The sequence below is a fragment of the Erithacus rubecula genome, assembly GCF_903797595.1.
Source record: "Erithacus rubecula genome assembly, chromosome: 3".
Lineage (NCBI taxonomy): Eukaryota > Metazoa > Chordata > Aves > Passeriformes > Muscicapidae > Erithacus > Erithacus rubecula.
The window spans coordinates 39,817,445-39,845,161 of record NC_136689.1 but is presented as its reverse complement, the minus strand read 5'-3'; the positions used below and the strand labels follow the sequence as shown (position 1 = coordinate 39,845,161).

The window sequence follows — 27,717 nt, the reverse complement described above, 5'->3', positions numbered from 1 at the left end:
CTCCTTCTCACTAAGTTGGACTAAAAAGACCTTATTTCACTATGCAGGTTTGCTTTCTTTGTATCCCTAGACCATCATAGTCAAGACTACTAGAGAACAGCATTTTCATGAAACATCTGACTTTCATCAGGCTGCTAGGGCCATCTGGAAATTCCTGCTTTTTCACTAAGCCTATTTGAGGTCTTCTAGAAATGATGAAAATAATTGTTAATTCTGTTACTGCTTAATTTTAAATCAGTAAGTCAGTCCTTAAACCTGTGCAGTTCTGTAAGTCATGCACTAGATGGTGATCAAAAGCAGCCCAAGCTGTGTTCTCTTTTCTTCCCAAAATCACAGCTGGCATTGGAAAATGAAAGCAAAAGATTGACAGTTTTCCCTGCCAAGCTTTTAAACTTTTCTTGCTGTCCATTAATGATTCATCTATTTAGTAGAATAATTTTAGAGATTAAGACAGAGGTGCTGCTAAATTCATATATCCTGTTCTAACTATGATTTTCTAAAATCAGTTATTGGATAAAAGTGTAGGAAGTTCTTCTCTCTGTCTGATGGTAAAACATCCATCAAATATTCCAGAACTTCAAGCTGGGGTTAGTGTTGTTTCCAAAATGCAGGAATTCAAATATGCTAGCTGCTAAAATAATTGCTATGGACTGAAACTTAAGTTTTTTTATGTAGAGATTGATTACCATTAGCTAATGCAATATAGTAATGAAAAAGTGTGTGTGTGTAGGGGGGCATTACTCTGAAAATATGATTGCAGGTTTTTTTATAATATTAAAAACAAACCAAGGAAAAAGCATTTCTTTACTGCCCTCCCTGAAATTATAAAACCTGCTCTAGTCCTGTACTACTGGCTTCAAGGGGAAAGATTGCAAGATGTGTTTTGGATCCTGTAACTGGAAAGAATGCATTCCACTGAAGAGAATCAGTCAAAAATACTATTTTTCTGAAAAAAAAAAGGTATAATATTCAGAAGTGGAGGCTGATAAGTGGACCTAGACAGATCTGGGACAAGGGGAAGTCTAGTACAGTACAGTGCAGTGACTGTAGGTAGAAAATATCAATGGTGCAGAGTTCAGATGGCAGGGAGGAAATGTACGAAACACAGGACTGTAAGATGATGATGTACAACACACTGGACTGTACTGCAGCAGTTACAGGCCAAATAAATATAGTTCAAATAAACAGCTGAAAAAGGGAGGGTGTCACATGAACAGTAAATGTTAATAGCAGGGAAAAGTTCTTTTTTGTTCTGTGTTAATGTGTAAGGAAGCAGAAGCCTGTCTTGTGACTGATGCTCAGAGCCACTCACATCCTTCCTCTAACAAGGTTAAAAGCTGGTGGAAACATTCTGCTCCAGTGTGGGAGGAGGTGCCATGGGTGGTGTCTGTGGCAGAAGATGCAGAGCTCTGGAGTCACCTCCATGTATGGAAAGATGGATGAGATCTGATGGAGCATGGAGCATTGGCATGGCTTAAATTAGGCTTAAGTTGAACATCTGGGTTGTCCTTTCCTTCTTTCCCTTCTTTCATTTTTTTTTTCCCCTTCCCTGAGCACAACACAGGCACTTGGTACAGAGGCTTTATCCCAGAAGCTGGATAAAGAGATCCCTCTTGGATTTAACCTCAGTGTAAATATTTGTAACTCTTTGTGACCTCTGTGAGGCAGGCAGTGAAGGCACAGATCATCAGTGGTTAGGAAGCTGGATAGCAGCAAATATGTATCTGCTCACAGGCAATTGTAGGGTTAAAAGAGCAAAGGAAATTTGATGCAGTTACAACGTGTTTTACACTGGTGATCTGTGTAGCAATGAGGAAATGCATGGAAAAGCAAAATTCCAGACAACTGAGTTGATGATATGATTCATACAGTGACTTTTAAACTCAGCACTCTTCCCAGTTATAATGAGAATCATCTGAGTGAAGTAAAATAACCACAGTTTGAAGCTTGTAGGAGGGCAGTAGCCTATAGCCATGCTAGATGTGACAGTCATTTGCTTTTTAGCCTGTTGGAGAGCTATGCCAGGCAAAATATGGAGCTTTCCTTTGTTTTTTGTGTTTGTGTTTTTTGGAGGTGTCAACTTCAACCCTGACTTTCATTCTAAATTTGTTCTACACAGCTGCATGCATGCATACATGTAAAATATGCATACAAATAATCTGTGCTTACAAAAAAAAAATGATTTTTGCATGTACACATGGCCAGCTTGGCAGCAGTGCACCAAAGGAATTTGTATGTGCTAAATTTATAAAAACTGGCTCCAAACACAGAAGGGAAATAGCGTCAGGGGAATTGAGGCACACCCTTAGGATGGTGTTAGCACGTATTCTCACAACTGTTCCTGCTTAAAGATGGCTCTTGCTCAAACAGCATCAGAAATGCAAACCTCACGTTGCCTCATTCTGTGCAGTTTAAGTTTTTGATCTTAGAGAACTTGAAGTACAATGAAATAATGAGGTAAAAACGTATGTGGATGTAATCCTAGTCTGAAGTTCTATTTCTAATTCATGCCAGATGAAGTTCCACCCCAGAGTTTTCTAATGATCAGTGTGCATTTGTGGGACCAATGGGATGATCCTGGGATAAAATGCAAATGATTTCTTACACATAGAAAAATATTCAAAGCACAGATCCCTACCATTTCAGTGAAAACCACAGAATCATAGAATGGTTTGGGTTGGGTTATCAATCACAGAAAAAACTTCAGAGCAGTGGCAATTCAGTACAGTGTCAGAAGGTGGCTGGCCTTAGGATCCAGCAACATCCCTCCATTTCCAGCCCAATAGGTGTGAGACCACTGTGGTTCCCTGTTCTCAAGTCCACTGAGTACATAAATTCCAGGAGGTGCAAATGTGCACACATGTGTGCAAGCACACACACACAAAATACATGATATACACACAGCTGGCTGCAGAGATCAGTACAGAGAGCAGTGTCCTTACTGGCATCCCCATGAACACATCTGAAATCATGTCATACAGAAATAGGCACTACAAACCATCATACATTCTTCATGTTTTCCCTCTGCTAAGGTCTGGAGTCTTGAAATATATTTACATTCTCATCTCTCTAGTAGCTGGTTCTGGAAATTGAGTCTATCCAGTTGCTGGCACCTTGGGTGCAGATATTCAGACCTCCTGTCCTGCCATCTGGCATCTCCATCTTGGAGTTTATTAATGTTCACACACCCACACAGAATAAACAAATTTGATTTAATAAGAATAAAGGATAGTCCACAGTGATTAAGTGCAGGATTGAGATAGGTAAGGGTGTTTATGTCTGCCCTGTTAATCTTATTTTTCCTGTATTTTAATGACAAAATCACTTAGGTTGGAAAAGACCTCTAAGGTCTTATCCAATCTTGCACTGACCACCACCTTGTCAACTAGACCATGGAACTAAGTGTCACATTCAGTTGTTTCTTGAACATCTCCAAGGATGGTGCCCTCACCACCTCCCTGGGCCATCCATTCCAAAGTTGAATACCCTTTCTGTTCAGCAATTCCCCTGCAGTCCAGCCTGCACCTCCCCTTGTTCCGCTTGGGAGGAGAGGCTGCCCCTCATCTGGCTGTGCTCTCTTTCAGGTACTTACAGAGGGTGAGAAGGTGCTCTCTGAGCCTCCATTGCTCCACACTAAACATTCCCAGCTCCCTAGCAGCTCCTCATAGGACTTACTTTCCAGACCTTTCCCTATCTCTGTTGCCCTTCTCTGGGCTTTGCCCAGCCTCTCAATGTCTTTCTTGTAGTGAGTGGCCCAAAACCGTACACAGGGCTTGATGTGTGCCCTTCCCATTGCTGAGCACAGCGGGACAGTCACTGCCTTGGTCCTGCTGGGCACACTATTTTTGATACAGGCCAGGATGCCTTTGGCTTTCTTGGCCATCTGGGCACACCGTGGCTCATGTTCAGCTGCTGTCAACCAGCATCCCCAGGTCTTTTCCCACTGACCCATATTCCAGCCACTCTGCCCCAAGCCTGTAATGCTGCATGGGGTTTTCCTCACTTTCCCCCATGCTCCTGACCTCTCTCTGTCCACACCTTTGGTTCTTCACCTAAACATTGCATACTGCATTCTCCATACTTGGTTACCCTTGAATCTTCTTGTACTCTGGATATCCTTCTCTGTATTTCATCCAGTGCAGCTTTGGGGGCAATCCACCAGTTAGAAACAGCAGAGGTTTTAGATAGCCTTGATTCAAGGTAAGTTGTCTGCCTGGATTTCATCTTACCTTGCTTTAGCCAACTAAAACTTAGGCAGAGGTCTTCCTCTGAAGCCCATGCAGGAGGAGAGAAGCTTTTCCAAACTGAGACTGTCTTATCTCAAGGCCTGTCTTATTCTAGGATGAGATTAATCATTCTCTAGCAGTGCCTCTCTCTCCATTAACTATAGACAAAGCCTAGATGGCTAACATAGGCTGGATGTCTAACCTTTAGACTGCCAAATGATGGGAACAGAATCCTATTTCCACGTTTTATCCTCAGGGCTGGAGGCTGTCTCTGGTAACATGTTGTACAGTTCAATGTGCCTAACACTTCCTCTCAAGGAAGCTGTTGCTCTATTTATGTGTGAGGCTCTTACAAAAACAACCAACTGCAGCCTGTAAACACTGTGGGTCCTGAAGGAAAAATACTGCCAAAGATCAATCTAAGCCAAAATACAGAGCTGGAACTTGGGCAATGGTAGTCTGTGTTAGTGATGTGTGTGGTATAAAGAAGATGGAGTGACCAGGGTTTGATTTTCTGTGATCCCTCACCAGGAATGCAGCCAGCAGCCCTGGGTGTGCCCTGTGGGCTGCTACCCCCTGGAGGATTTGGCATCTGCACTGTGAGGGAGGCACTCTGCATTGCATCCTGCTGCTGCTCTTCAGCTGAGGGTCCCCCAGGCAGGAACCCTCTGTGGCCCAGTGGGATGAGCTTCTGTGTATTCTGCAAAACTATTTACAAGGCCATTTTGCACTTAAAATACCCTGTCCTTCTTACTAATGTACTTGAGGGATGTCTAGCTTTGGCATAGGTTGTGATTAAGATCTCAGTCATTACCTCTTTTCTATGTGACTCAGTTCCTTTCAGAGATTATGGTGGATATAACAGTATTTCTTCTTATCTAAGAAGTACATTGAAATGTGAGGATGGACAGCACTGTAAAACTCCAAAATAGAAGAAATTTTTCACTTATATTTAGGAGTGTGGCTTCTTTTTCTTTTCCCTAACAGTGGCTACTTAACTGATTTGTGCCTCTCCTTACCTGCCTAGAGCATGACAACTAGGTGGATGTGGCTTTAAGAGCATCAGGCTTTTAAGACAAACGAAAAAGTTTTAAAAATTATGTCGTTCAAACATAGCTTTTGGTTCATTAGCTGTGCTGGTCCTGGCAGGAGAATGTAAGAAAGGTCTAAATCAGCATGAAAAACAACCTAATGAAATGTGCAAAAATATAGTCATGATAGAGGAAATTAAATATTTCTGTCACCATATATTTAGTTTTATTGAATACTATATTATTTATTTATCAAAACACACTAATAATGACCCATGCAATGCTAATGACTATTGGCAACAAGGCTCATGAGGACACACAGTCTAATTGGCTTTAATGGGATGGATTTAATAATACATTGGATTAACATCTGTTAGAACAAAGTATAAAGATTTATTGTTCTCTGGATAAATATTGACCTCTTGCTCTCAGGTCAATAAATCTTAAGCTTCTGTCCACTTAAATTAGTATCTACTTATTATGTTTGGACTCTTCTGTTTCCTGCCACCAACTTCACTAGGAGGAGAGGGGAGCTGCACTTCTCTCCTGCTGCATCAAACACTTCTTTCAGGAACTGAAGGTAAACACTGAATTTGCAGATAAAAGATAAATGCTCTGGGCCCCAAACTATCCTTTCTTCACATTAAACTTCCTTGCTGTTGCTTGATGAAAAATTTCAGAAATGTTCAGAAAAAATCAGTTGCTATTAGTGCTACAGAAAAGGTTGTATCATCTGCACAATTAAGCAGTCTTTACTTGTGTGATGTTGTGAGTGGTGTCAAAAATTTTTGGGGATGAGTGGGAAGAAATCCTGCTCCTTCATGTGTAGTGAGATACAAAGTTCTTTCTAGGACTTCAGATTGCATTTTGTGTTTCAGATATTAATGCACAGATTCCTTTATAGCTGTAAGAGTTTCAAGGGGAATGAGATGGAATTTATTTCTTTTTCATGCTTGCAAGGGAGGGATTTCTTGTTACTCTTTGAAGAAGTCAGTGTGGTTAGAAATATCTACAAGCCTAAAAAAATTATAACTGAGAAGTATTCCTCTAAAAGCAGTAGAAAATCCTTGAGACTGATATCCAATTAGCAGATATTTAGACTTTCCTTTCAAATTTAATAGATTATTTAATAGGTGATATTTATAAGGAAATGTGGGTTAGTCTAACTCTATCTCAGGTGAATTTAGCTATAAAACTCCTTGACTTCAATGGCAGATTTCTGTTGGTGAATGTTGATTAATGTAGAGAATCTTTTCCAGACACACTGAAAAATCAGGAAATGTATAAATTTTTGTAGGAAAATTATTTTTAATTATTGAGAAGTGCAGAACTTTTTCAATAAAGGAAGGTGAAATCTATCAGACTTCAATGGATGAGTTTTGTATAGCAGATCATAATTGCTTTCAAAGCTCAAAACATTCTTGCTTTCTCTCCTTCTCTGTAAGAATATCTATGTTGGTGCAGAGCCCTCATAAAAACATGCAAGTACTTTACCCTACTTTTATTTTCTTTCTGATTGTGTGTGATTTATAGGTAGTTGTAGCTCTAAGGGAAATTGTGGCATTTACCATGGTATGTAGGGAATACCTGGTCAGACTGGTGAAAGAATAAGGTCCTCAGAGCAATTTGGTGTACAGGATTAGAAAATTTCATCTGTGCCTCTGAATACTGAGCCATATCTATGTCTCTAAGGGTTTTGGCCCAAGGTTAGCAGATTTTTTATTTCATGTATTCCTTTGAGGGTACAAATCCTTGGAAAATGGATTCTAAATTTTGTGCCCAGACTGCTGTTCCCCCTTTAACTGACCTTAAATTATCTAGGGATTGACTGCAGTCTAGTTCTACTTACCTAAGACTGTTATTAATCATCATTACCTATACTCTGACTCTTTAGTTTGCAAATACTCATAGGTGCAAATCATTATTTTCCTTTCATTATTCACCCTTTCAGGCCTCAATAGAATTGCACATTTTGACACCCTGGAGATCTTGCTTTGTACTTGCAGTTTCCTGGTTGTCCATGCATTAATCACAGAGGTTTGTAATATATATTTGGTTTCAGTTGGGATTAAAAAAAAAAGATAGAACAGCTCACTGGGATTGAGTAGAGGAGCAAGGTTGAACTGGAGTGAACGTTGTCTGGGGGCAAGATGTACATGGGAAAAATGTGTTGACTTTCATAGGGCTCAGTGACTTTTATTTCATAGACATATCTGGCTTTACAAAAAGGAGTCTCAGGTAGAAAAAAACAATTTTCATAACTGACAATTACTGGTCTTGTATTTCACTGTGTGGAGGGGCAAATGGGATCATTTACTTTGTTAAACTGGGTGATCAAATTAGACAGCTGCCTTGCTTTTGTGTTAGTATTTTGGGTCATAGTAGAAACCATCCCCTCATGCTCCCCATGGAATTGAATGCAACCTCTGAGAAAGTCAGTAAGATGAGGAGAAAGGAGAGAAAAGGAGGAAAAACAAGGCATGAAAGTTACCTAGTTTTGTTGAAATACACATTTTTCCTTATATTTGGTTAAAGAATGTGCATTGCTGCTCTGTAGTTCTTATTGTACTGCAAATACAGAAGGTGTTGATATCTTATACCAGAAGCTGACTTGTGCAAATAGTAAATAAGATCTTAGCAGTGGGGAATAATTCCAAGTTTCTGAAGTGATGTTCCTTTTTCTACACTAGAAGCATGTTGAGTTTTTGAACTTGTGTCACTACATAATGCAAATATCTCCTGTTGTAAAGTGTTCCTCCCAGACCCAGACACTCACATTGCATTGTGATTTCTCTTTTCCTTCAGTGGAATAGTATGGAATCTCAGCCCTGTGTATGCAAACAAAAAAGAATAGGTTTTTTTGTTACTCTTGCTTTCAAGATGGCATGCTACCCTTTCATCCTGGGTGGGGAAGGGGAGCTTTGGCAGGGTTGAAAGACTGGAAACCCTAGTCACTAAAATAGAACTTAATTAAATGGTGCACAGAAGAGCCTTGTGTATGCTGTGAAAGCTTTTAAAATGATTACTTTTATAAAACCAGTAATGCTCAAGTCTTTTGAACAGATCAGGACACTGGAATCATGGTGTTTTGTGCTAGCCTCTGGAGCTGTCTTAATGCTTGCACTTTCTACATGGCTTGTCAGTAAGATCTTGGTAAAGCAACACAGAAAGGACAGAAAAATAATTAGAATTCCATGTGAATTCTCTTGAAAAACCACATGTGCTCAGACAGCAGCAGACACGGGTCTGTGCACCAGGAAAACCATGTTATTCACCAATGTACTTTTCAGCTATAAGTAAAAACACCCATAAACTTGTTCAAGTGCTAATTCTGTTCTGGAAGCTGTTTGTCCTGGCTCCTCCTTTTCAGAGGCCAATATCATTAGTGTGAATGCCTTTGTCTGAAGGCCATTTTCTCTTGCATAAATGACCAGCCTAAAGAAGCCATTGAAGACAATCAAAATCTGAATCTCCTATTATTCAGGTAATTTTCAGGGATATTTGGGATTCATAACATGTCCTCTGGCAAAAAGCAGTGGAGGGGAAGATGATGTGCAATGTATGGTAGTGTGGACATATTGTGCAGCCCCGAGTGGGAATGTTGGTACTGGGACAAAAATACAGCAACATCTGTTCTTCTTTGATATGTTAGTTGCCCAAAGAACGTGGAAGTGGTTACTGCTATTTTGACAAATGCACTTATTTCTGCTTTTGTTACGTGGTATGGCATAAGGGGAGCACTGGCGCAATAGTGTAAGGCAATAATTTATTAGTGGTTTAGGGATGTGGGCCCAGAACAAATTCTAGACAAAAGAAAAACATGTTTGGGTTTTACAGAGAGCCTTGGCTACAGGAACAAAGCTGTCATTGGGTGTGCAAATATTTGGTATTTTGATTGTCCTGGTTGCTGTGACGGCTGACAAATGGTCTGAGTTTGTTTTTAATTATCACCAAGAGGGGAAAAGCTTGTTTTAAAGCCAGAAAACTGATGTTGCAGCAAATGGCAAGAAAAGATATTTAACAGTGGGGAATATACTTTCTCGGTGTTAAAATATGATGAAAGCATTATTACTTAATATTTATAGTATTTAGCTAGTTTTGTGATTACAGCCAACCAAAGAAAGTGTTTTGTTCATTTGTATTGCATCCAGTGATGGATATTATAATATCAGGCTACTGTTCTTACTTGATACTGACTGGTATAATTGATATCAAGCTTATCTTCTGCAGCCACACTGGGAAAAGCAGCAGGCATGTTGTGGCAGGTGTTTGTGAGACCTGCTTAACAGAGAAATTATAAAATATATCATACTTTGTGGATGCTCTGCCCACTTCTATCAGGGTGCAGTGGGTTAGCCAACTGCAATAGATAGAATCATAGAATCATGGAATCATTTAGGTTGGAAAAGACATTTTCGGTGATTTAGTCCAACCATTAACCCAGCACTGCCAAGTCCATCACTAAGCTATCTATATGGCTTTTAAATATACTCAGGGATAGTGATTCACCCACTTTCCTGGGCAGACTCCTCCAGTGCCTGACAACCCTTTCAGTGAAGAAATTTTCCAATAAATTCCATCTAAGCCTCCTCTGGTAAAACTTGAGTCCATTTCCTCTTGTCTTGTGACTTGAAATGAGAGATTGACCCTCACCAATGTATGAATACATAAAGACTTCACTATTCTGAAGGATTATATAGGAAAAAAAAAGCATGTTACCCAAAAGAGATGTAGTAATTGGTCCAAACAGCCTCTGGCAGGGTTTGGGTCCAGTCCTATTTGTGGAGTCTTCATCCAGTACTTCAAACCACTGTTCTGTCATTTAAGCAAGATAACAAACTGTATTGTGAAAAAACACTGAAATTAATAGATTATTATGTAAAAATTTAAGATTGTGTCCAAATACTTCACAAAATTGAGTTTTATTGACTCTTTTTGTGGCAATTGCTGTACAATAGCTGTTTTGTTATGAATATGCATGAATTCAAACTGGTGATTTCTAGCAGGAAGAATAACTTGTCAGAGTTTGAACAGCCAATAGTTGCCTTTTAAGTAAAAATCATAAACTTCCAAATGAAAATTTGCCCCTTCTGTGGGAGGCAAAATAGATTTTTGTGGTCAGATGGGAGGGACTGTTCTGTATAAACTTGTCTTTCATCACAAAGAACAATTTAGACAAGGACACAAAATGTGTTTCCCATATCTGTGAAATCGTGGGAATGTGATCTTTCCATTTTGTCAGAAGGGCAGCTTTTTTGTCTTTCAGCTACGAATCTTCAGCCAGTTTCTCATGTGGTGCTCTGTACCTTGGAAAATTTAATCAAGGCTGTATTTGAGGAAGAGAAATAGTTTGAGCTGCTAATATGCTCCTGTTCTTCCAGTGCTGCCTAGCCTACTTTTATGGATCCCTAGAAAGGTTATTGATTTACTGCAAATGTGGCTTTCTGCAGTAAAAGCTGAAGGCTGTTTGCAAACTGCCACCTGAAGCAGAGGCTTAAGCAGGAAATTTAGGTAATTGCATTCTGCTTCCATTGAAGTCCATGGCAATTTGGAAATTAATATCAGGAGAAGCAGAATGGAGTCCCATGACTGGGAGTTACTGCTGCCAGCAACTGGAAATACTCTTCAGCTTTATGTGGCAGAGGTGCTCAGCCACCTGGGAACTGTGTAGAAGACTTGGAAAAATGTTTCTGGTAGCAGTGGCCAATATTAACACTAGTTTTTGAAGGCATTCTGTCTTTGCAGTACTTGCTGGGGTAGTACATTTGGACTCATCCACACTGTTCAAAGCTGTTCACGTGGGATATGCAGACAGGTTTTGCCAACAGAATGGGCAGTCCCATGAGCTTTCTCATGCTTTCTGTCTTTTCTGAAGGACAAGAATTCTACAGATGTTTTATTTAAGCAGTGTCAGTACTTTTGATCCCACATACTTATGCTTGTACAAATAATGAATTCTTTCTTTGCTTGGCCATTGAATTGAGAAACTGGAAGAAATTCTTGGTTTTAGTTGACCAGAAAGTTGTTTTCAGGCAAGCTAAAATGAAGCAATTTGCATAGTTTCAATTTCCTCAGTCCTTTTCTATTGGTTTTAATAAAAATGGGTCGATTTCCAATTGAATTTAAGTTTTAATTGAAAACACTATTTTGAAAGAAATACTCAAAATATGATTGTTTTCAAAGTTTAGAAAAAGTTTATTTTTTTCTGGTTTCTCTATTTTTCTGGTTGATGATATGTTAGGCTATTTTTCAGATTCGCAATATTTTTTTGCCCCTGAAGCAATATATTTTCATAAACTCATTGCTTTGCAGAATATTTTTACCCAGCATTGTTAGCAATTTTGCAACTCACTCCTTTTGCCTTAGTGTTTAAACAAAAAGAAAAAACCAAAACCAAAAACAGAATGTTGCTTTTAAAGCTTATAGCCTCTAGCCCACAGTTTGGAAAAACTGTTGTGATATATAACTAGAGAAATCCAGCTGGAGTCTGTGAGAATGAGGGCAGTACTGGTGCCATCCAGGTAACAGAGGTACAGTGTCAGGGTAGGGAATATCGTTTGTGGTGGCACAATTTGAAAATACTCAATTAGGTCTAAAATGAGATCACTTACAGATGAAAGGAGGGTACTAGAGAAAGAAATTTATAATCAAGGTTGACAAGGTCTTCCATTATCAGCAAGCCAGTCTGTAATTGTCCAGTCTGAGCTTTCCTGCACTTTCACTTATCTGTTAATTGCAATTGTCAAGGACATTATTAGCACAGAAAAGTAAGGGGTTAATTCAAACCAATAGGTGCTGATTTCTTTGTTTTAGCAAAAAAAAGAACAAGATAGCATATTTCTGGGGAAATTCTGCTTTTTCTTTAGCACCAGTGCAGGTGGGGCTGGGGGCTCAGTGCACTTACCTTGTATGAACAAAGGAGACAGATTACTCTATTTTGTCCTTTGGCATCAGAAGGTATCTGCTATTTTGGACTAAGTGTACAAATTGAACTACTAACTGGTGATAGTGGGGTATGTATTTTAGAAGTCAATGAGATTATGTGCTTTGAACAAATCAAGTACTTTGTTATCTTACTACAATTTTTCTTTTTTGTTTTTTTTTTATTAGAATAAAATTTACAAACCAGTTCTTCTTACAAATGTCCATAATGTTTGCCAAAAGGCAGCTAAAAGTGCATGAATTCCAAAAATGTGCCATGAGTATTGGAGTAAGAACATTACCTATTTAACAGAACTGCTCTGAAGGTTTCCCTCTTCACAACAAACCCATGTGCTAGAAGGCTGTTCTTGGCCTAAGAGCAAGGTTTGCGTAGCTTGACCAAGGTGAGGATGGTTTTGGAGGCCTTGCTATATGGAAGAAGAAATTTTCTCAAAAAGGGGTTTCATCAAGTCCTCTGATTAGATTTTTATTGTCCAAAATTGGGAACTATCCCTTGGAGACACTATGGGATTCTTCTGCTGAGAATGTGCTTAATCCTTTTGTTGAGTCAGCCTGTAATGGTGGGTGCTGAAGTGTGTTATGCTCCTATAAACTGAGCCTGATGGAGATTCTTAAAGTGCTGGAGAAATTTGAATTTAATGTCATTGATGAGTAGGAAGCTGTGGATTAAAGGTAAATGTTGCCCTGTGGTGTGACTGTGCAGAATCACTTTTCTCATGGATACTTGAGATATGGAGAAGGAGATATGCTGCTCTTCTGATCCCCCTGGTGCACTAAATACCTCAGCTGTAGTGTCTAAGCTGATCCCAGCTACTTATCATACTTCTCTCTGTGTGCATGTGCTGGGAAGAAGCATTGACATCTTCCATGTAAATATGTATGAGGATCAGCTGTGGTCTGGACTCTTGATAGAAACAGCTTAAAGTTTAGGGCTAAAACTTTTTATTGTTAGTAGTGGGGCTGAGTGCTGGCTGAGAGTGAGAAAAGAGATTAATCTGTCACTCAAGCAGGTAGAGAAGGAGCTAAACTGCTCTGCAATCTTTGGTCTGTTTTAAAAAGCTCTGCTATCAGTAGTAAGGGAAGTTCCAGCCCCTGTGCAGCTCTGCACAGGCAGACTGTGATGCACCCATCAATCCTTAGGAGAAGCTCCCTGGGCTCTGGCTGCACAGTGCAATGTAGGAAATCCTGGTGTAGAATGGCCTTGCACAAAGGACACCTCCTGCCCACATTCCTAGGTGGAAGAAGGACCTGTCTGATAGATTTTATGGTGCTGTAGTGTTTGAAACAAGTCTCCAGGGTGGATTGGCAGGGGAGGCTAGCAGTGGGAAGGAAGAGGTAAAGGGAGCAAAGGAGAGAAAAGACCTTCGGGTTTAGGATACATTACACTTAAAATTCTGAGACTGCTCCACACATAGGCCACATAAAGAATTAGATTTGCAATTTGAACTAAGTTCCATAGGAAAATAATTGGACTGGTGAAGCAATCTCACTCTCACTAAATTGCTTTCCAAGGAGCCTATCCTGAATGGGGCTGTGCAGCTCTTTCTGATATTTGAGCATCCTCACTTCTCCTTGACTTCAGTGAGAATTAAACTCATTGAACTCCTCACCAGGCAATTAGTTTCTTCTAGGTCTAATTTTTCTGCTGCAAAGTGGTAGCTGCCTTTCCCTTCTATTAGCAGTCATACCCTGTGCCACTCGTGTCCAAACTTCAGCATGCAGGTATCACTTAATGGTTCTTTTGTAAGACATGTGCTTAAGCGTTTGGACATAGATTCTGTTCCTTACTGTTCTCTGTGTTACACTGACTGCACCACTTTAGCAAAAAGAACATGTAAAATATGTCATGGAAAGTCTTTCCAAAATGAATCCTGTTAAAAGCTTATAAATCAAGTTTTTGCTTTGTTTTATTTATGCAAGAAGAGCTTGTTTGGCCTTCAAAAAGGGATGAACACACTTCAAATTAAAAGGACAGCTTCATTAGCATGGAGGATGAATGAGATAATAAATGAGATCATGAAAGTGAGGTTTTTCTACCTTTCCTTTCCAAGAGAGAAAACCTACTGAGATGCAGTATATTTACAGTCCTCAAATTACTGAAGCTGTAAATGTTTTTGCTTTCATGGCCTCTGTTTGTGCTACTGCACATTTTGGGATGATGGATTATGGAGCACCAGGTGTTGGGATGAAGAGAATCAATAGTGTGATACAAAAGATGAAATAACTGTGATGGAACATCAATAAAGGCTAAAAGCTGCCATAGGGATTTGAATCTTAAAGAAGAGCCTGAGAAAGTGTATTAAGAAGAATTTGCTTCTCCCCTTGCACTTGTAATGTCTTTATTCCATGAGCAGAAGTCACCTGGGGGCTCTGTCAAGGACAGAGGCAAAGGAATTTTTTCTTTTCTGTATGTACATGGTGCTCAGCACAGCACCTCTGGGGCACAATGTCATAGTGTCAAGGTAATGTCAGGACACGGCTGGTGTGTCCTGACTGTGGGTGCAGTTTGTAATTTTGGTTTGAAGTGGAGAGGATTTTATTTTATTTTATTTTATTATTTCAAGAAATAAATTAAATTAAATTTGTTATTAATTTGCACACTACTCCAACAAGCAAACTAGATTAATATATTTACAAGTAACTCGTTGCAGTTCATGTCTGTGCTGTTGGGACATTGATCTGAGGAAATGGCAGCTGCTCCTCTGCTGCTGTGACCCATTCTCAGGGGACCTGGCCACTAAAGAAGCATAGTAAAGCTAGGCTGTTATTGTTGAGAGCCTCATCTGTTTCTATCTAAGCAAAAAAGATTACTGAAATATGTCATGTAAAGCTATTAGGTAAGTTTGGCATCATTACTTTTCTTTTGCAAATCAGGCACAAAGTTTTAGAGCTGAAATAAATTAATGCAGAAACCAAGGTTAGGTCACACGCCTATTTTCTTAGTTCAAAGTCAAACCATCAGAAAAGAGAAGGAGAGGAACACACAATTCTGAAATACTTTGGTGTTATTACTAAGATGTTAAAATGCAAGATCTTTTAAAAAATACTCCTCTCAAAATACTTAGGTTTGTCTTCCAAGGAATAGTCCAGCAATGCATTTAACCTATTTCAAGCATGACAATGTAGAGCTAATCACATGCTTTAAGCCATGCACAAGATTAATCGGCTGAAGTTAACAGTCCTGCTGGGATGAGATCAAATGCTCTGCTATAAGGACCTGACTCTGCCAATCTCACCCATGGGTTTTTTCTGCAGTAAGACAGCTATGGGATGTCATCCCCTGCAACACAAGACTGGTGTAGCCAAAAGCTACTCATGTCTTAAATCTATGAGATGAAGTCTTAAGCACCAGGATCAGGCCCTGTCCTTTAATATTGCATCACACTGACTTTTTTGGCAACTTGAGTTTCACAGGGGTTCCGTGCAGAATGTCCTCTAGGGACAGCTGCTTTGCAGATGTGGTGGAGAAGGGTCATCCAGGGCAAGAAGTCATGCTTAGCCTAGTTAGCACAAGGAGACAAACCCTGCCTTTAACCAGCTGTGGCTGATGTTCTTTCCAAGTTCAAACTTTTGATCTAAAGCTGGAAAACTAGGGACCTTAACCCAACCTTTCCCATGTCACTGAATGCCTCAAGCACCAGGGTTGAGGTCTTGCTCCAATTCTTTCAGGAATTACAGAACACAAGGGTCTCAGTGCTTTAAACCTGCAGGTCTGAGCTTGCCTTTCCTTGGGGCAAGCAGTGGAGTGCAAATCTCAGTTTAGAAGAACTTTTTGAGGCAAAGAATACACTTCCTGCCCAAACATGCTGCATTTCTGTGTGACATAAAAACTTATCTTTTTTTTAATCTCTACTTCCAGGTTGCTCCTATAATTAAGGAGAGGATGATGAAGAAGGGCAGCATGATGCTTGGGTACCAGCCTCACCGGGGCAAAGTCAACTTCTTCCGCCAGGTGGTCATCAGCCCCCAAGTGAGCCGAGAGGACATGGACTTCCTGCTGGATGAAATCCAGCTCCTTGCTGAGGACTTGTAGCTGGAGATCACAGCACCAGGTGCTGCTCATGTGTGGTATTTATGGAGAGAGAGTGGCAGCAGCATTCTGGTGCTATTTTGTGAAAAGGTAGTAAAAAGCTTGGCATATAGTTTGGAGGCTGTCATTTTACAGATTGGTGTTGAGAACTTTGCAGGTAGAACACCCCTTCACAGGAAAGTGCTGATGGGGGCTGGGGGGCAGGCTAGTGCTTCCAGCACCATTGCTGCCATTCTGGGAAGTGTTTCCTCAAGAAGGCAATGCTTCTGAAAATGGTGTCTGTGTCCCAGGAAAGGCAGCTATTTACTGGGTGCCTATGCACAGTGTAACTCCAACTGGTCACTTATGCATGCAGGCACAATTCCTCTGAAGCTGCTATGAGTGGATTTGTCAGTGAGCCTTAAGATGGTAGTTAATTCTCTTCTCTACTCTGTCAATATTTTAATTTGGTAATTAAGATGATAAGACTGGAAATTGTGAGCTTGTATGAAATGAGTTCCTCAAGGCCACTTAACTAGGTGGATTGCCCAGGGTTTCTGCAGTGAGCACAGGCAGGCAGTACAATGAGGCTCAGTGCAGTCATCACACCTGGAGGTTTGCAGGAATCTCCTGCACAAAGCCCTGAGTAACTAATGTTGACCCTGCTGGGAGCAGGTTGTACCAGATGACCTTCCAACCCACAGGATTTTGTGAAAACACAAAACTCTATGAAACGTGGTCATTTGGTCCAGTCAGTGTGTGCCAGTGTTGCCCAAAATATCACCACTTTCGGAGAGCTGAAAACATTGGAATAACATTTAGAACTTCTTACTTTGTTAACAGGAGTTACCTATGATTTCTGAGCTGCTGTTCATCTTCATCTATTTTTAAAGTGTAAAGATTTGTTTAGAAGCTTTTAGATGCACTTTAAAATTTTAACGAAGAAAAAAATATATATTTACCCAGAAGATACATATTTTTATGCATGGTGACTTTATATTAATAATATAGAAAAATTGCTTATTTGTCATTGTTTGTTTATATTTTCCTACAGATTTGAGATGACTTGATTTTATGTTATCAGTGTATAATTTGTAATTTTACTCTGAAATTACAGTAGTGGTGATCAGAGAAGGGCTTCCTGTGATTTTAGGATATGAACAGTTTGAACATTTTTGGTAAGTCTTAAGTTACAAAATTAAGTTCTGCACTTTGTCTTTGTGGTAAGAATTAGACTTTACTTTTCATCTGTTTTGTATTCCATAAAAAGAATCCATTTATAAAGATAGAAATGTATTTCTTGTGATGAAGTTGTTGCAGCAAACCAATGGAAATAGCCATGTCTTTTACCTTGTAATCAGTATCTACTCAATGTTAATGTTTTGCTGTTTGTTTTTTATTCTGCATTTGAGGTATCACTGACCAGTATGAACCTTTCTGCTATAATGTTTTCTGTCTTCCTGAAAGCTGTTTTTAAACAGAATGCTTCCTTGTTTTCATTTCCTATATTGTACTAGGATCCAACATTGCATGAAATTCCTGTTTCCATCTCCAGGATGATGGTGTGCAAAGCTTAACAAGGTCATGGTAACCATGGAGGACACACTGTCAGAGCAGTAGTTAAGAGCAGGGGTCACCTGCAGCCCTTGACAGGTGCCTTTTAACAGTGTCCTGGGAGTGGATATACTTGTGCTATCATAGGGATCCACTGGACTTAAAGCAAAACTCACGGTGATAATAAAATGAGTATCACAACACGGCCCCTGAATTTTGCTCTTTAATACCCACACATCACTCCATCATTTATTGATGGAGTGTGCTTCTGGCTGTACCAGTTATCCTGGTCTTGGAAAACCTAAATTCAGGTCCATCAGATTTTTTTTGCCTCCCAGTCACTTGGGGTGGAGTGCAGAGTGCACAAAGATTGCTGCATGAAGGAGATGACTTTGCTCTTTCATCTTGAGTTAGAAAGGACCATTACCCCTTCTCCTCCTCTTTTTTTGACCTTGAAGGAAAAAGCAGAATACAGTGTCAGGATGTTTTGTTTGTGGTCTAGATCCTTGGTGAGTACTTGATTTTTTGTTTCAAGGAGAACTTATGACACCTTTCATCAGCTAAGAATTTGGTCCCTGGTGTTTTGTGACACCACCACTATGAAAAAAGTGTTACTGTCTTGTTTCTCTTCATGTTCTTAGTGCATTTCTCTGCTTCCAGACTCGGTGACACATGTCAGGTGCATGTAACACAGTTCCTTTCTGTAGCAGTAGGTGGCTATAGTGTTTTTAAATGAGAGTGAACTGGAACTTCTTTTCATAGTTGCAGAAAATCAGTCTCTGATCAACATATGCACTGATTTCTTTGAAGCTATAGGCTAACCTTCCAGTGTGATGTGAGCACCTTATCCAATCTCCATATATATTCCATTGTTTCTGACTCCTCACCATGTCCCAGGTGCTCAATATGATGGTTTCATTTCAGGACTAATATAATTTTGTCATTGTTGCTTATGTAGAAGTAGTCTGTACAAAATGTCTATTTTGTAGCTGGTGATTTTAATAAAACATGAAGTAAATTATACCCTTATAGATACAGGCTGTGTTTGTAATTTGTCGATCTAAAACTGCATATACAAATATAGAAGGTACCTCTAAGCACTCCAGATAAATAGCACTTCAGCTTTAAACAGTGAAACTTAATTTAGCCCTGCTTCAGGATGTGGTTTATCTGTGTGCTGTACCCACATCATCTTTAATAAACATTTTGGTGAAAACATGTCACGATTTATCTTACTCCTGCTTTCAAATGCAGAAGCTTAATTGTGCAGAAAGACATTTAATTTTTATTATATTTTGCTATTCTAGCTAGTTGGGATTGGACCATGAACTCCCTCTCTTAGTTACTGACAAGCTCCATCTTCAGGATACTAAACAAAATTCTGGAAGTAATGGGGTACATGCCTAAATCAGTGTAAGAAGACTTCTTACCTGTAATTTCTTGTGTCTATCTCTAATATTTTTTTCAATAGAAAAGGAAAGAATTGTTTAGACAGAAGGGATACAGAGGCAGATTTTGCTCTTAGTTGTGTGGCTAGGTCTTGTGAGAAATTTGGGCATTTTGTGATGGGTCCATGCACAAAATCGCCTACATAAATCATTGTGCCTAGAGCTAGCAGTCCCTGTCTCAGGACCTCTATTATGATTTTCTGTGATAAATGGACACTCATCATCAGAGTCTGGCTACATATGCTTTCAGTTCTTCTAACTCCCACTGATTTAACTGGAAACCCTTGCTGGATTGGACCCTGAGTCTCATCACTGGGATCTCTCATTTCAACACCAGCTGGCACTCTGAACATCTCAGTTTACCTGCTCAAGATTCATGCCTAGAGATTCAGATTTATCTTTATTTTTGTGAGACTGAATTGAAATGTATTTTCATTTGGATCTTCAATGATGCATTAAGATGCTTTTCAAGTATCATTTGACCTGTCCTTAAAGGACAAGCAATGTCCTTTAAGAAAAACCTAGTAGAACTGGTAGAGTTGCATTCCCAATATGCCAAATAAGAGTATGTAAAAACCTGTTATGGGCCTGAGGCTTCCTTATACACACAGCCCACAGTACTGATTTATGCTCAAATAATTCTCATTTTTAAATCTCCAGGTATTGTGACAAGGCTTAGAAAACTGATATGAAACGTTGAAGGCAGAGGATAATAATTCAGAATTACTAAATGTTGAGTTTGCTCTCTTCTGTTAGGTCACACATCAACTCTTTTAGCTCAGAAATGAGCTAAAAGTGACATTTGAGCCCTGTATTTTCAACAGTGCCAAATCTGCCCAGCCTCTTTTCCCCATTGGCTACTTCCATGGTTTTCAGTGGCTGAGTGACATGTGGAAAATCAATTGTTGGAAACCAGATGTTGCAGGTACAGCCCACTCATTCCTGTCCTCCTTTCTCTGGTGTAACTGGTAAATGCTGGTAATTATTTGAGCTTATGAGCACTGTATCTAGTGCAGTAACTGCTAAATATTGCTAGTGTTAAATCCTGAAATAATGCAATTGCACACGTTAATTTTGTCTTAATTGCTCACTCTAATTGCAGGTTAGATGAAATCAAAGCCACACTGCCTGGCAAATGCACAGTGTACACCCTGGTGGAGGGATTTTCTTTCTTTAAATTGAATCTAGTTTCCCACAATTACATGTTTTTTTTCTTCAGATATACAATTAGATGTTATTACTCTAATTTTGTAACTGCACAGTAATCAACCAAAAAATTACTTTGAGAAATAAAACAAAAGGAAACAAATCGAGGAAATTTGCCCTGCAAGAGGAACAAAAAAGAGAATGTCAAAGGTTCCAAGGCAAGCCCACAGAAGGAAGAAATGGCTGTGTGGATGATTAACCTCTGCTGAGTGAATTGCTGTGTGCCTGTGCTGCAGGAGTGGAGCAGGGAAGTTGTTCCAGTTGTGGAGTCATCCAAGAACTTGCACATGCCCTGGTACTGCAGCAGTCTGCCCCACCATGCCATGGCCCATCCACTACCCTAGAGAAGCCCTTCCACAAGTCTTGACACTTTGTAGTACACTGATGGTTTTTGTGTGTATCAAAGTAAAGTTTGTTTTAAAGTGGTCTTAGTGAGAACAGTGACACTGAAGGGGTAATCTTTTAAAAGTCCAAGAGAAAGGACCACTTTCAACCTTGGTAGCTCATGCACAACTAAAGAACAATAGATCACATTTCTAAAATTCATGAAAGAAAACTTGTAAAATCTTTATTTTATCAAGGATGAAGGCAAATAATAGAAAGATACAGATTCTTAATCTGTCAAACAGATGTTCTGTTTTGATTAAGTAATTTCTTTCTTGTAAATTGTACAAAGCTATTTAAAGATGGAAAGTATGATGAAAAAGCTTTCCATGAAATAGCACAGACCCATGGAAAGTAACATTTTTCTGTAGGACACAACACCATTCTTCCAATAAACTCTCACCCAGCTTGTCCTTCTGGGAAGTGACTCCTTCAATCTGTCAGGCACTGACACTGGCAGATTTATGTTTATATGTTATATATATGTTATATGTACATATGTTTTATGTTGAGTTGGATTTTTATTTTTTCTCTATTTCTGCACCCTCTCTCATGCCTGTATTTTTTGTTTTTTCAGAGGGATATTTTCAGTATTTGGAGCTATAAGGAAAAATGTCAGAGTAGCATAAGGGCTAAGGTTGAAAGCTGAAGCAAACTTAGCACTCAGGTTATCTTGATGGCATGTTTTGCCTTCCTTTTCCCAGTAATGGATTAGTCCAGATGCTCAGATGATGAGGAGCCACTGCTTCTCCTTGAACTATGGTAACACCAAAATCCAGACTTCACATGGGATTCCAGTTTGGCCTTGAGAAACTGAATAAGATACAGAGTGGCAGAGAGAAATGTTACTTGTCCTCTTTTACAGATGAATGATACACAAGGAACTAAAAGCTTCTGTTTTTGTGAAAACTTGTACCATAGCATTAGAAAAAATGTGGAAGGAGTCACCAACAGGAGACAGCAGTGAGTGAACAATGGGACATACCTGATACTGCCTTAGCAGAGGGAGATGCTACTAGACTAGCCAGAGAACTTTATGGGAATAAAAACTTGATTTTCTAAACTAGATTCTTCAAGTATTTGCTGTTTTATCATTTGTGACAATCTACATAAGATGGGAAGCAGGACTGAAAATGTAAAGTGAATAGGATGACTAGTGAAAGATGAAAATGAGTAATGGGGACAGGATGGTGCTTTGGTACTGATTCAGAGCTACTCTAACATCATACTGTCATCACTAACATTTCCAGAAAGATCAGACATATGTTCATGAAATTTGCTGATGGAGTTTTCTTGGAAGTTTTAGAGTTTGATGTGCATGGACAACTAGGTGATTTCTAAGTATGTATGGCAGGAGAGACAGTAAAAAAAAGTGCAAAATCTTTGCAGACTTGCAAAAAGCAGCAAGCATTTTTTTGTTTAAGGTAGGAAAAACTAAACACTTGCAAAACAGAAAATTTTGGAGAGAAGTATAATGATGTCATAAAAAGCAGTGTTTGAGTTAAGCCTAAATGGCATATATTTAAAGCCACCCAGTCAAGAAATTCAGTGGTCATCAAAGACCTAGCCTCTCATCTGGAGCACAGCAGCAAGGAAACTCAGCAGGCTCAGTGGCTGGTCCAGCTCTGTTGTACCTCAGGCTGTGAGCAGTGAACAGTGAAAATATTAATTGGTGCTAGAGAGCCAAAGCCCAGCACTGCAGAGTCGTGTGCTCCATCTACTGGTGTATCCTCGGGTAACCCACTTGTACCACACTCAGGAGGTCTCCCAAAGAGCACTCCAGGACCTCTCACATGTGGCAGAGGAGGGAACTGGAAGTGAAAGATCTTGGGACTTTTCTGGCAAAAATTTTTTCTCAGAAAATGTTGCTTTGCTTTTGGCATTGGATTTCGATGGACTTAGGGGAAAAATAAGCAGACCCATAATTATTTGATTTAAGCCTGCCTTAAATAGTTACCAGAATGTATTTCCATGCTGTCTAGCCCATTGTGACACTGGGGCACTTGAGGCATCCAAGATGAGCAATGGAGAACTTATGGCAACATGAAAAAATTAACTTCCCTGATTCTGAGCCACTCAGCCAAGCAGTAATTCCTTACCCTTGCTTTTTACCAAGATAAAAAATGGAGTTCAGGAATGTACAAACCTCTTTTCAGTTGTATGGCTTCAGAATGCTCAGTTTCCAGGCTTGATTTTATCATAGAATCATAAAATAAGCTGAGTTGGAAGAGACCCATCAGGATTATCAAGTCCAGCTCCTGGACCTTCACAGGACACCCCAAGAGTCACACCATGTACCTGAGAGCATTGAGTCCAAACTCTTCTTGAACTCTGTCAGGTTTGTGCTGTGACCACTTCCCTGCGGCGCCTGAACCAGTGCCCAGCCACCCTCTGGGTGAGGAAGCTTTTCCTGATATCTGACCTAAACCTCTCCTGACCCAGCTTCATGCTGTTTCCTTGAGTTCCATCACTGACCATGAGAGTGAAGAGATCTGTAGCTGACCCTTTGTCCCCACCCCCTTTTCTCCTGAGGATGCTGAAGACCACAATGAAGTCTCTGCTCACCCTCCTCCAGGCTGAACAAAGTGACCTCAGCCACTCCTCACCAGGCTTCCCTTCCAGACCCTTCACCATCCTTGTGAAACTCTATAAAAGCTTACTGTCTTCTTTATATTGTGGTGCCCAAATTTGCACCCACAATTCCAGATAACTCTGCACCAGTGCAGAGCAGAGCATGACATTTATTCTGAAGCAATCCAAATGTCAGGCTTTTTAAAAAGTATTTTTCTTTCTGAGAGAAATATCAGTGTTTTTAGGGAGTTGCAAAAGAGGATGTCCTGCCCCCCAGCTCCAGCACATTTTGCAATTTCCCACAGAAGAAAATTTCCAGCTTCTTGGCCACTCTGAACTCAGACATTTGGGGGAATTGATTGAACACAGCCTTGCAATGTCTGTGGCAGGAAAAGATCTCAAGATCTCATTGAGAAAATATGAACTGAAACAGGATCAGTGATATCAGAGAAATAGTGTTCAGCCTTTTCCTGGTCTATAATTCATGACGAAAAATTCCAGAAAATTTGCAGCTTTCCCATGAGGTTTTTGTAAGAGATGTTGCAGATTTTCTCCTTGTCCTTGATCAACACTATGATTAGGGTCAACAAGTATTTTCCCTCTTGTGTTTTCTACATCTTTAAAGATTATAATCTAATTCCCCTTTAACTGTCTTCTTGTCTAGTCCTGCACTGCAGTCATTCCTCCAGTATTTCCTCAGAGGCCATGTTTTAAAACTGATTATTCTGTCCAAAATGAGGCAGAACCTTATCAGGTTTTAAAAAAGTGGCAGGATCACTCTGTACATCTCTCAGCTACCACTGCTGTTTATCCATCACAGTGTGGTGTTCACCTTCTTTGGTTAACAGCAAGATGATTCTTGCCAGGTTTGTGATCCCCCTGGGCATTAGAGCTTCTTTGGCCAACTGCTCCAAGTGGCTTTTCCCCATTAAATATCTGTACTTTTAATTAATCCTTAGTAAGTGTTTCCACTAAAGACAATCATGTTTTTTCAAAGTATTTTTTTAATCTGCCAAGAATTTGAATTGTCAGTCTGTCTTTCCTGCAGCACACTTGCAGCCTCTCAGAGCATGATGTAGTTTACAGATTTAATAAGCAGATATTTTTGTCCATCACCTAGGCCATTACTTAAAATGCTGGGTTGATGTGGAACCATATTTAAATGCTACCTAAATCTATGTTGGGTCCTATTCTTCTCTTATTGATTTCCAGTTGTCTTCAAATAGTTTGATTCTTCCCACACCTTTTAATTATCTGAGATACAAGGGACTGAACAGGTTCCTCAGCTCCTCTTGCACCTTTTCAAATGACAGGTGGCAGCTCTGCCCCTGGGACAGCATGGGAGCAAGGTGAGCAGCTGCAGAAATCCTCTCAGGGGCATGCTGCAGCTTGGAGAGTTGGGTCCTGAAGTGTCTGAGCCTCAGCTGGGATGTGGATGGAGCTGAGGCTGGCAGGTGCAGGAAAGCGTATCCAGGCCATGGCTGCTGGCTCCATGGGAAAGCAAGGACATGGGAAGGGGAAAATGGGGGAGCACTGGAGTCTTGGGACAGAGTCACAATGTGGCTGGGGTGTGTGTCTCCATTTGGAGCCAGACATGTACTCTCATTTTATGCAGGAAAGTCAGAGTAGTCAAAGGTAGGCATGGATAGGTATGAGATTGTGAGGATGAATTTCACCAAGATCAGGCAGGCTAGAACAATACACTAAGCATTCTTCACCCTATTGATATCCTGTGCTATTTTGAAAATTAATATGTTGTTGTCTGATTGTAGCTAGAGAGAAGACTAATATACCCAAACAAGTACAAAACAGTTTGACCTTTGCAGACACTTTTCTTTTTTTCAGTTCCTCCTGGTGGGTTTTATTTTCTGTGTTTCTGCGTGGTTTTTGATATTTAAAAAAAATGTTTTTCTTCATAAATAATACCCTCAGCATTTGCTATAGGTTTCTTTAGAACTGGAGGACAAAGGTGTTGCTCTGGACCCAGGGTGTTGAACCTTATGAGACAACCATATAGGAGATATGGCATTCAGAAAGCTACTTCCTCTTCCCAATTAAGAATTCTTCCCCCATAACTGCTGTCTTAATGAAAGCACAACATGAAGCTCACAATACCTATGATTTAATTTTAATTACTTCTGGAAGACAATTAAAGCAGTCATTAAAAAATGTAATTCTGCACACCATGGATGGGACCCATGCTGGAGCAGCTTGTGAAGAACTGCAGCCCATGGGAAGGACATAGGCTGGAGAAGTTCATGCTGGAGCAGGGAAAGGGCTCCTCTCCCTGAGCAGTGGTAGGAATAACCTGTGGTGAGCTGACTGTCACCCCCACTCCCTGTCTCCCTGTGCCACTGCAGGGGAGAAGGTAAAGCCTGTGAAGGAGGGAGGAGTAGGCAGAAGGTGTCTTAAGATTTGGTTTACTTCTCATTATGCTGCTCTGATTTTTATTAGTAATAAATTAAGTGAATTTCCCCAATTCAAGTTTCTTTTGCCTGTGATGATAATTGACTCTCCTGGTCCTTATCTCAACTGATGAACCTTTCACTTTATTTTCTCTCCCCTGTCCAGCTGACAAGGGGAGTGATAGAGCAGCTCTGGTGGGTGCCTGGCATCCAGCCAGTATCAACCCACCACAGGACAGTTTAACAGGGAAAGCAAAAGCCACATACACAAGCAAAGCAAAACAAGGAATTAATTCACTGCTTCCCATGGGCAGGCAGCTGTTCACCCATCCCCAGGAGAGCAGGGCCCATCACATGCAATAGTGACTTAAAAAGACAAACACTGTCACTCCAAATGTCCCCCCTCTTCCTCCTTCTTCCCCCACTTTATAAACTGAGCATGATGCCATAAGGTCTGAATGTGCCTTAGGTCAGTCTGGGTCGCCTGTCCCAGCTGTGTCTCCTCCCAGCCTCCCAAATTCCCGGCCAGTGTGGCAGTATGGAAAGCAGAAAAGGCTTGGCTCTGTGCAAGACCTGCTCAGCAACAACAAACACATCTCCATATTATCAACCCTGTGTTCAGCACAAAATCCAAAACACAGTCCCACACAAGCCACTGTTAAGAAAATTACTCAGCTAAACCCAGCATATATCCTCAAGCTAATAATTTTATGATTGACAAGATATGTGGCTCAAGCAAGAAGTGTGTTCCTATGATGGTAAAGAGAAGGCATTCACTCCATAACATTCATACATTCCTATTGCTAATGTGCTGGCCCTGCATTAAAAAAAGAAGATGAAAAAGATGAACATCAACATTTGACCTTTCTGACCCTGTATCCAAAGCTTATTTCATGCATTTCTCCATGAAAAAAATTTCCATCTCTTCTAGAAGCTAATAAAATTGATCTTGCACATCAGGACAGGTAATGCAAAAATAGAGAACTCCAGCCAGGCCATCCCACATGGCAATCAGGCCTCAGCAAGCATTGTCAAAATGCACATTGGAAAATTTAAAGGCAAAAATTTTTTTTTAAAAAATCCACTGTATCTTATTTGTTTTTGAACTAAATAATTTGTATTATTAGCAGTAATGTGAAGGCCTCTAAAGGATAGAACAACCAGTCTTTAAGCTATTCTGTGAGCACTTTCAATGTGTGGGTGGGAAAACCACAATACCAGTGCTGAAAACCTGCCTGCAGTCTCTAGACTTGAGAAGCCAAATTGATCTGAGCAGTGCTGGTAAGGGGAAGGGATGGTCCCAGAGTGAGCCCATGGCAGCACATGGAGCAGGCTTCTCCTCTCCAGGCTACAGCTGTGGGACCATTTGCTGCCCGTGCTCGGGCTGCCCCTGGCTGCTTGGACAGCCCTGCTCCAGCCTGGCCACAGGAGCCACACTGGGGCCAAGCTGCTGGTGTGCTGAGGATGCTGAGACTGCTGCTTGCTCTCAGGATGTTTTTAGACTGTTTCACATTGAAAAGCAAACCTTGTTCTGCCAAAATGTTTTCATCCAGACCTAATAAAAGCCAATTAGACTCTTCCCCAGATCAGGAATTAATTTTGTCTGGTTGTGTGTCATGGCTAGAGTAAACAGTTTATACTTGGGCAAAGGCTGTGTTTAAGTATGGCTGGATCCTGTTTGGTTTACTGTGATTAACCTAAACAATTGAGAAATGTTGAAACAAGTTAATTTAAATTCTTTCTTCCATTTCCTACAGCTTTCTTAAGTTTAGATTCTTAAAGCAACTATTCCAGAAATTATTAGAAAGCAAGAAAATTAATATTAACATTCTTGCCTTAAAATGAAATTATGGGGCTCCACTCCCCCTTATTTAATAACGTTTACATGTCCTTTCCAGATGTACACAAGCTAAAAAACCTGCTGCTTAATGGGAGATGTTC

General features: G+C 40.1%; 1 protein-coding gene across 4 annotated transcripts in view; it reads left to right on the top strand.

The window, feature by feature from the left end:
* Positions 1-17,965, top strand: part of GADL1 (glutamate decarboxylase like 1) — a 175,239-nt gene extending 157,274 nt beyond the window's left edge. For all 4 annotated transcript variants that reach the window (XM_079301442.1, XM_079301443.1, XM_079301445.1 and 1 more), the window contains one exon: positions 16,059-17,965. In XM_079301442.1, coding sequence (XP_079157568.1) covers positions 16,059-16,232 — 174 coding nt within the window. In that variant the 3' untranslated portion in view covers positions 16,233-17,965. The remainder of the gene's footprint in view (positions 1-16,058) is intronic.
* The last annotated feature ends 9,752 nt before the right edge of the window (positions 17,966-27,717 follow it).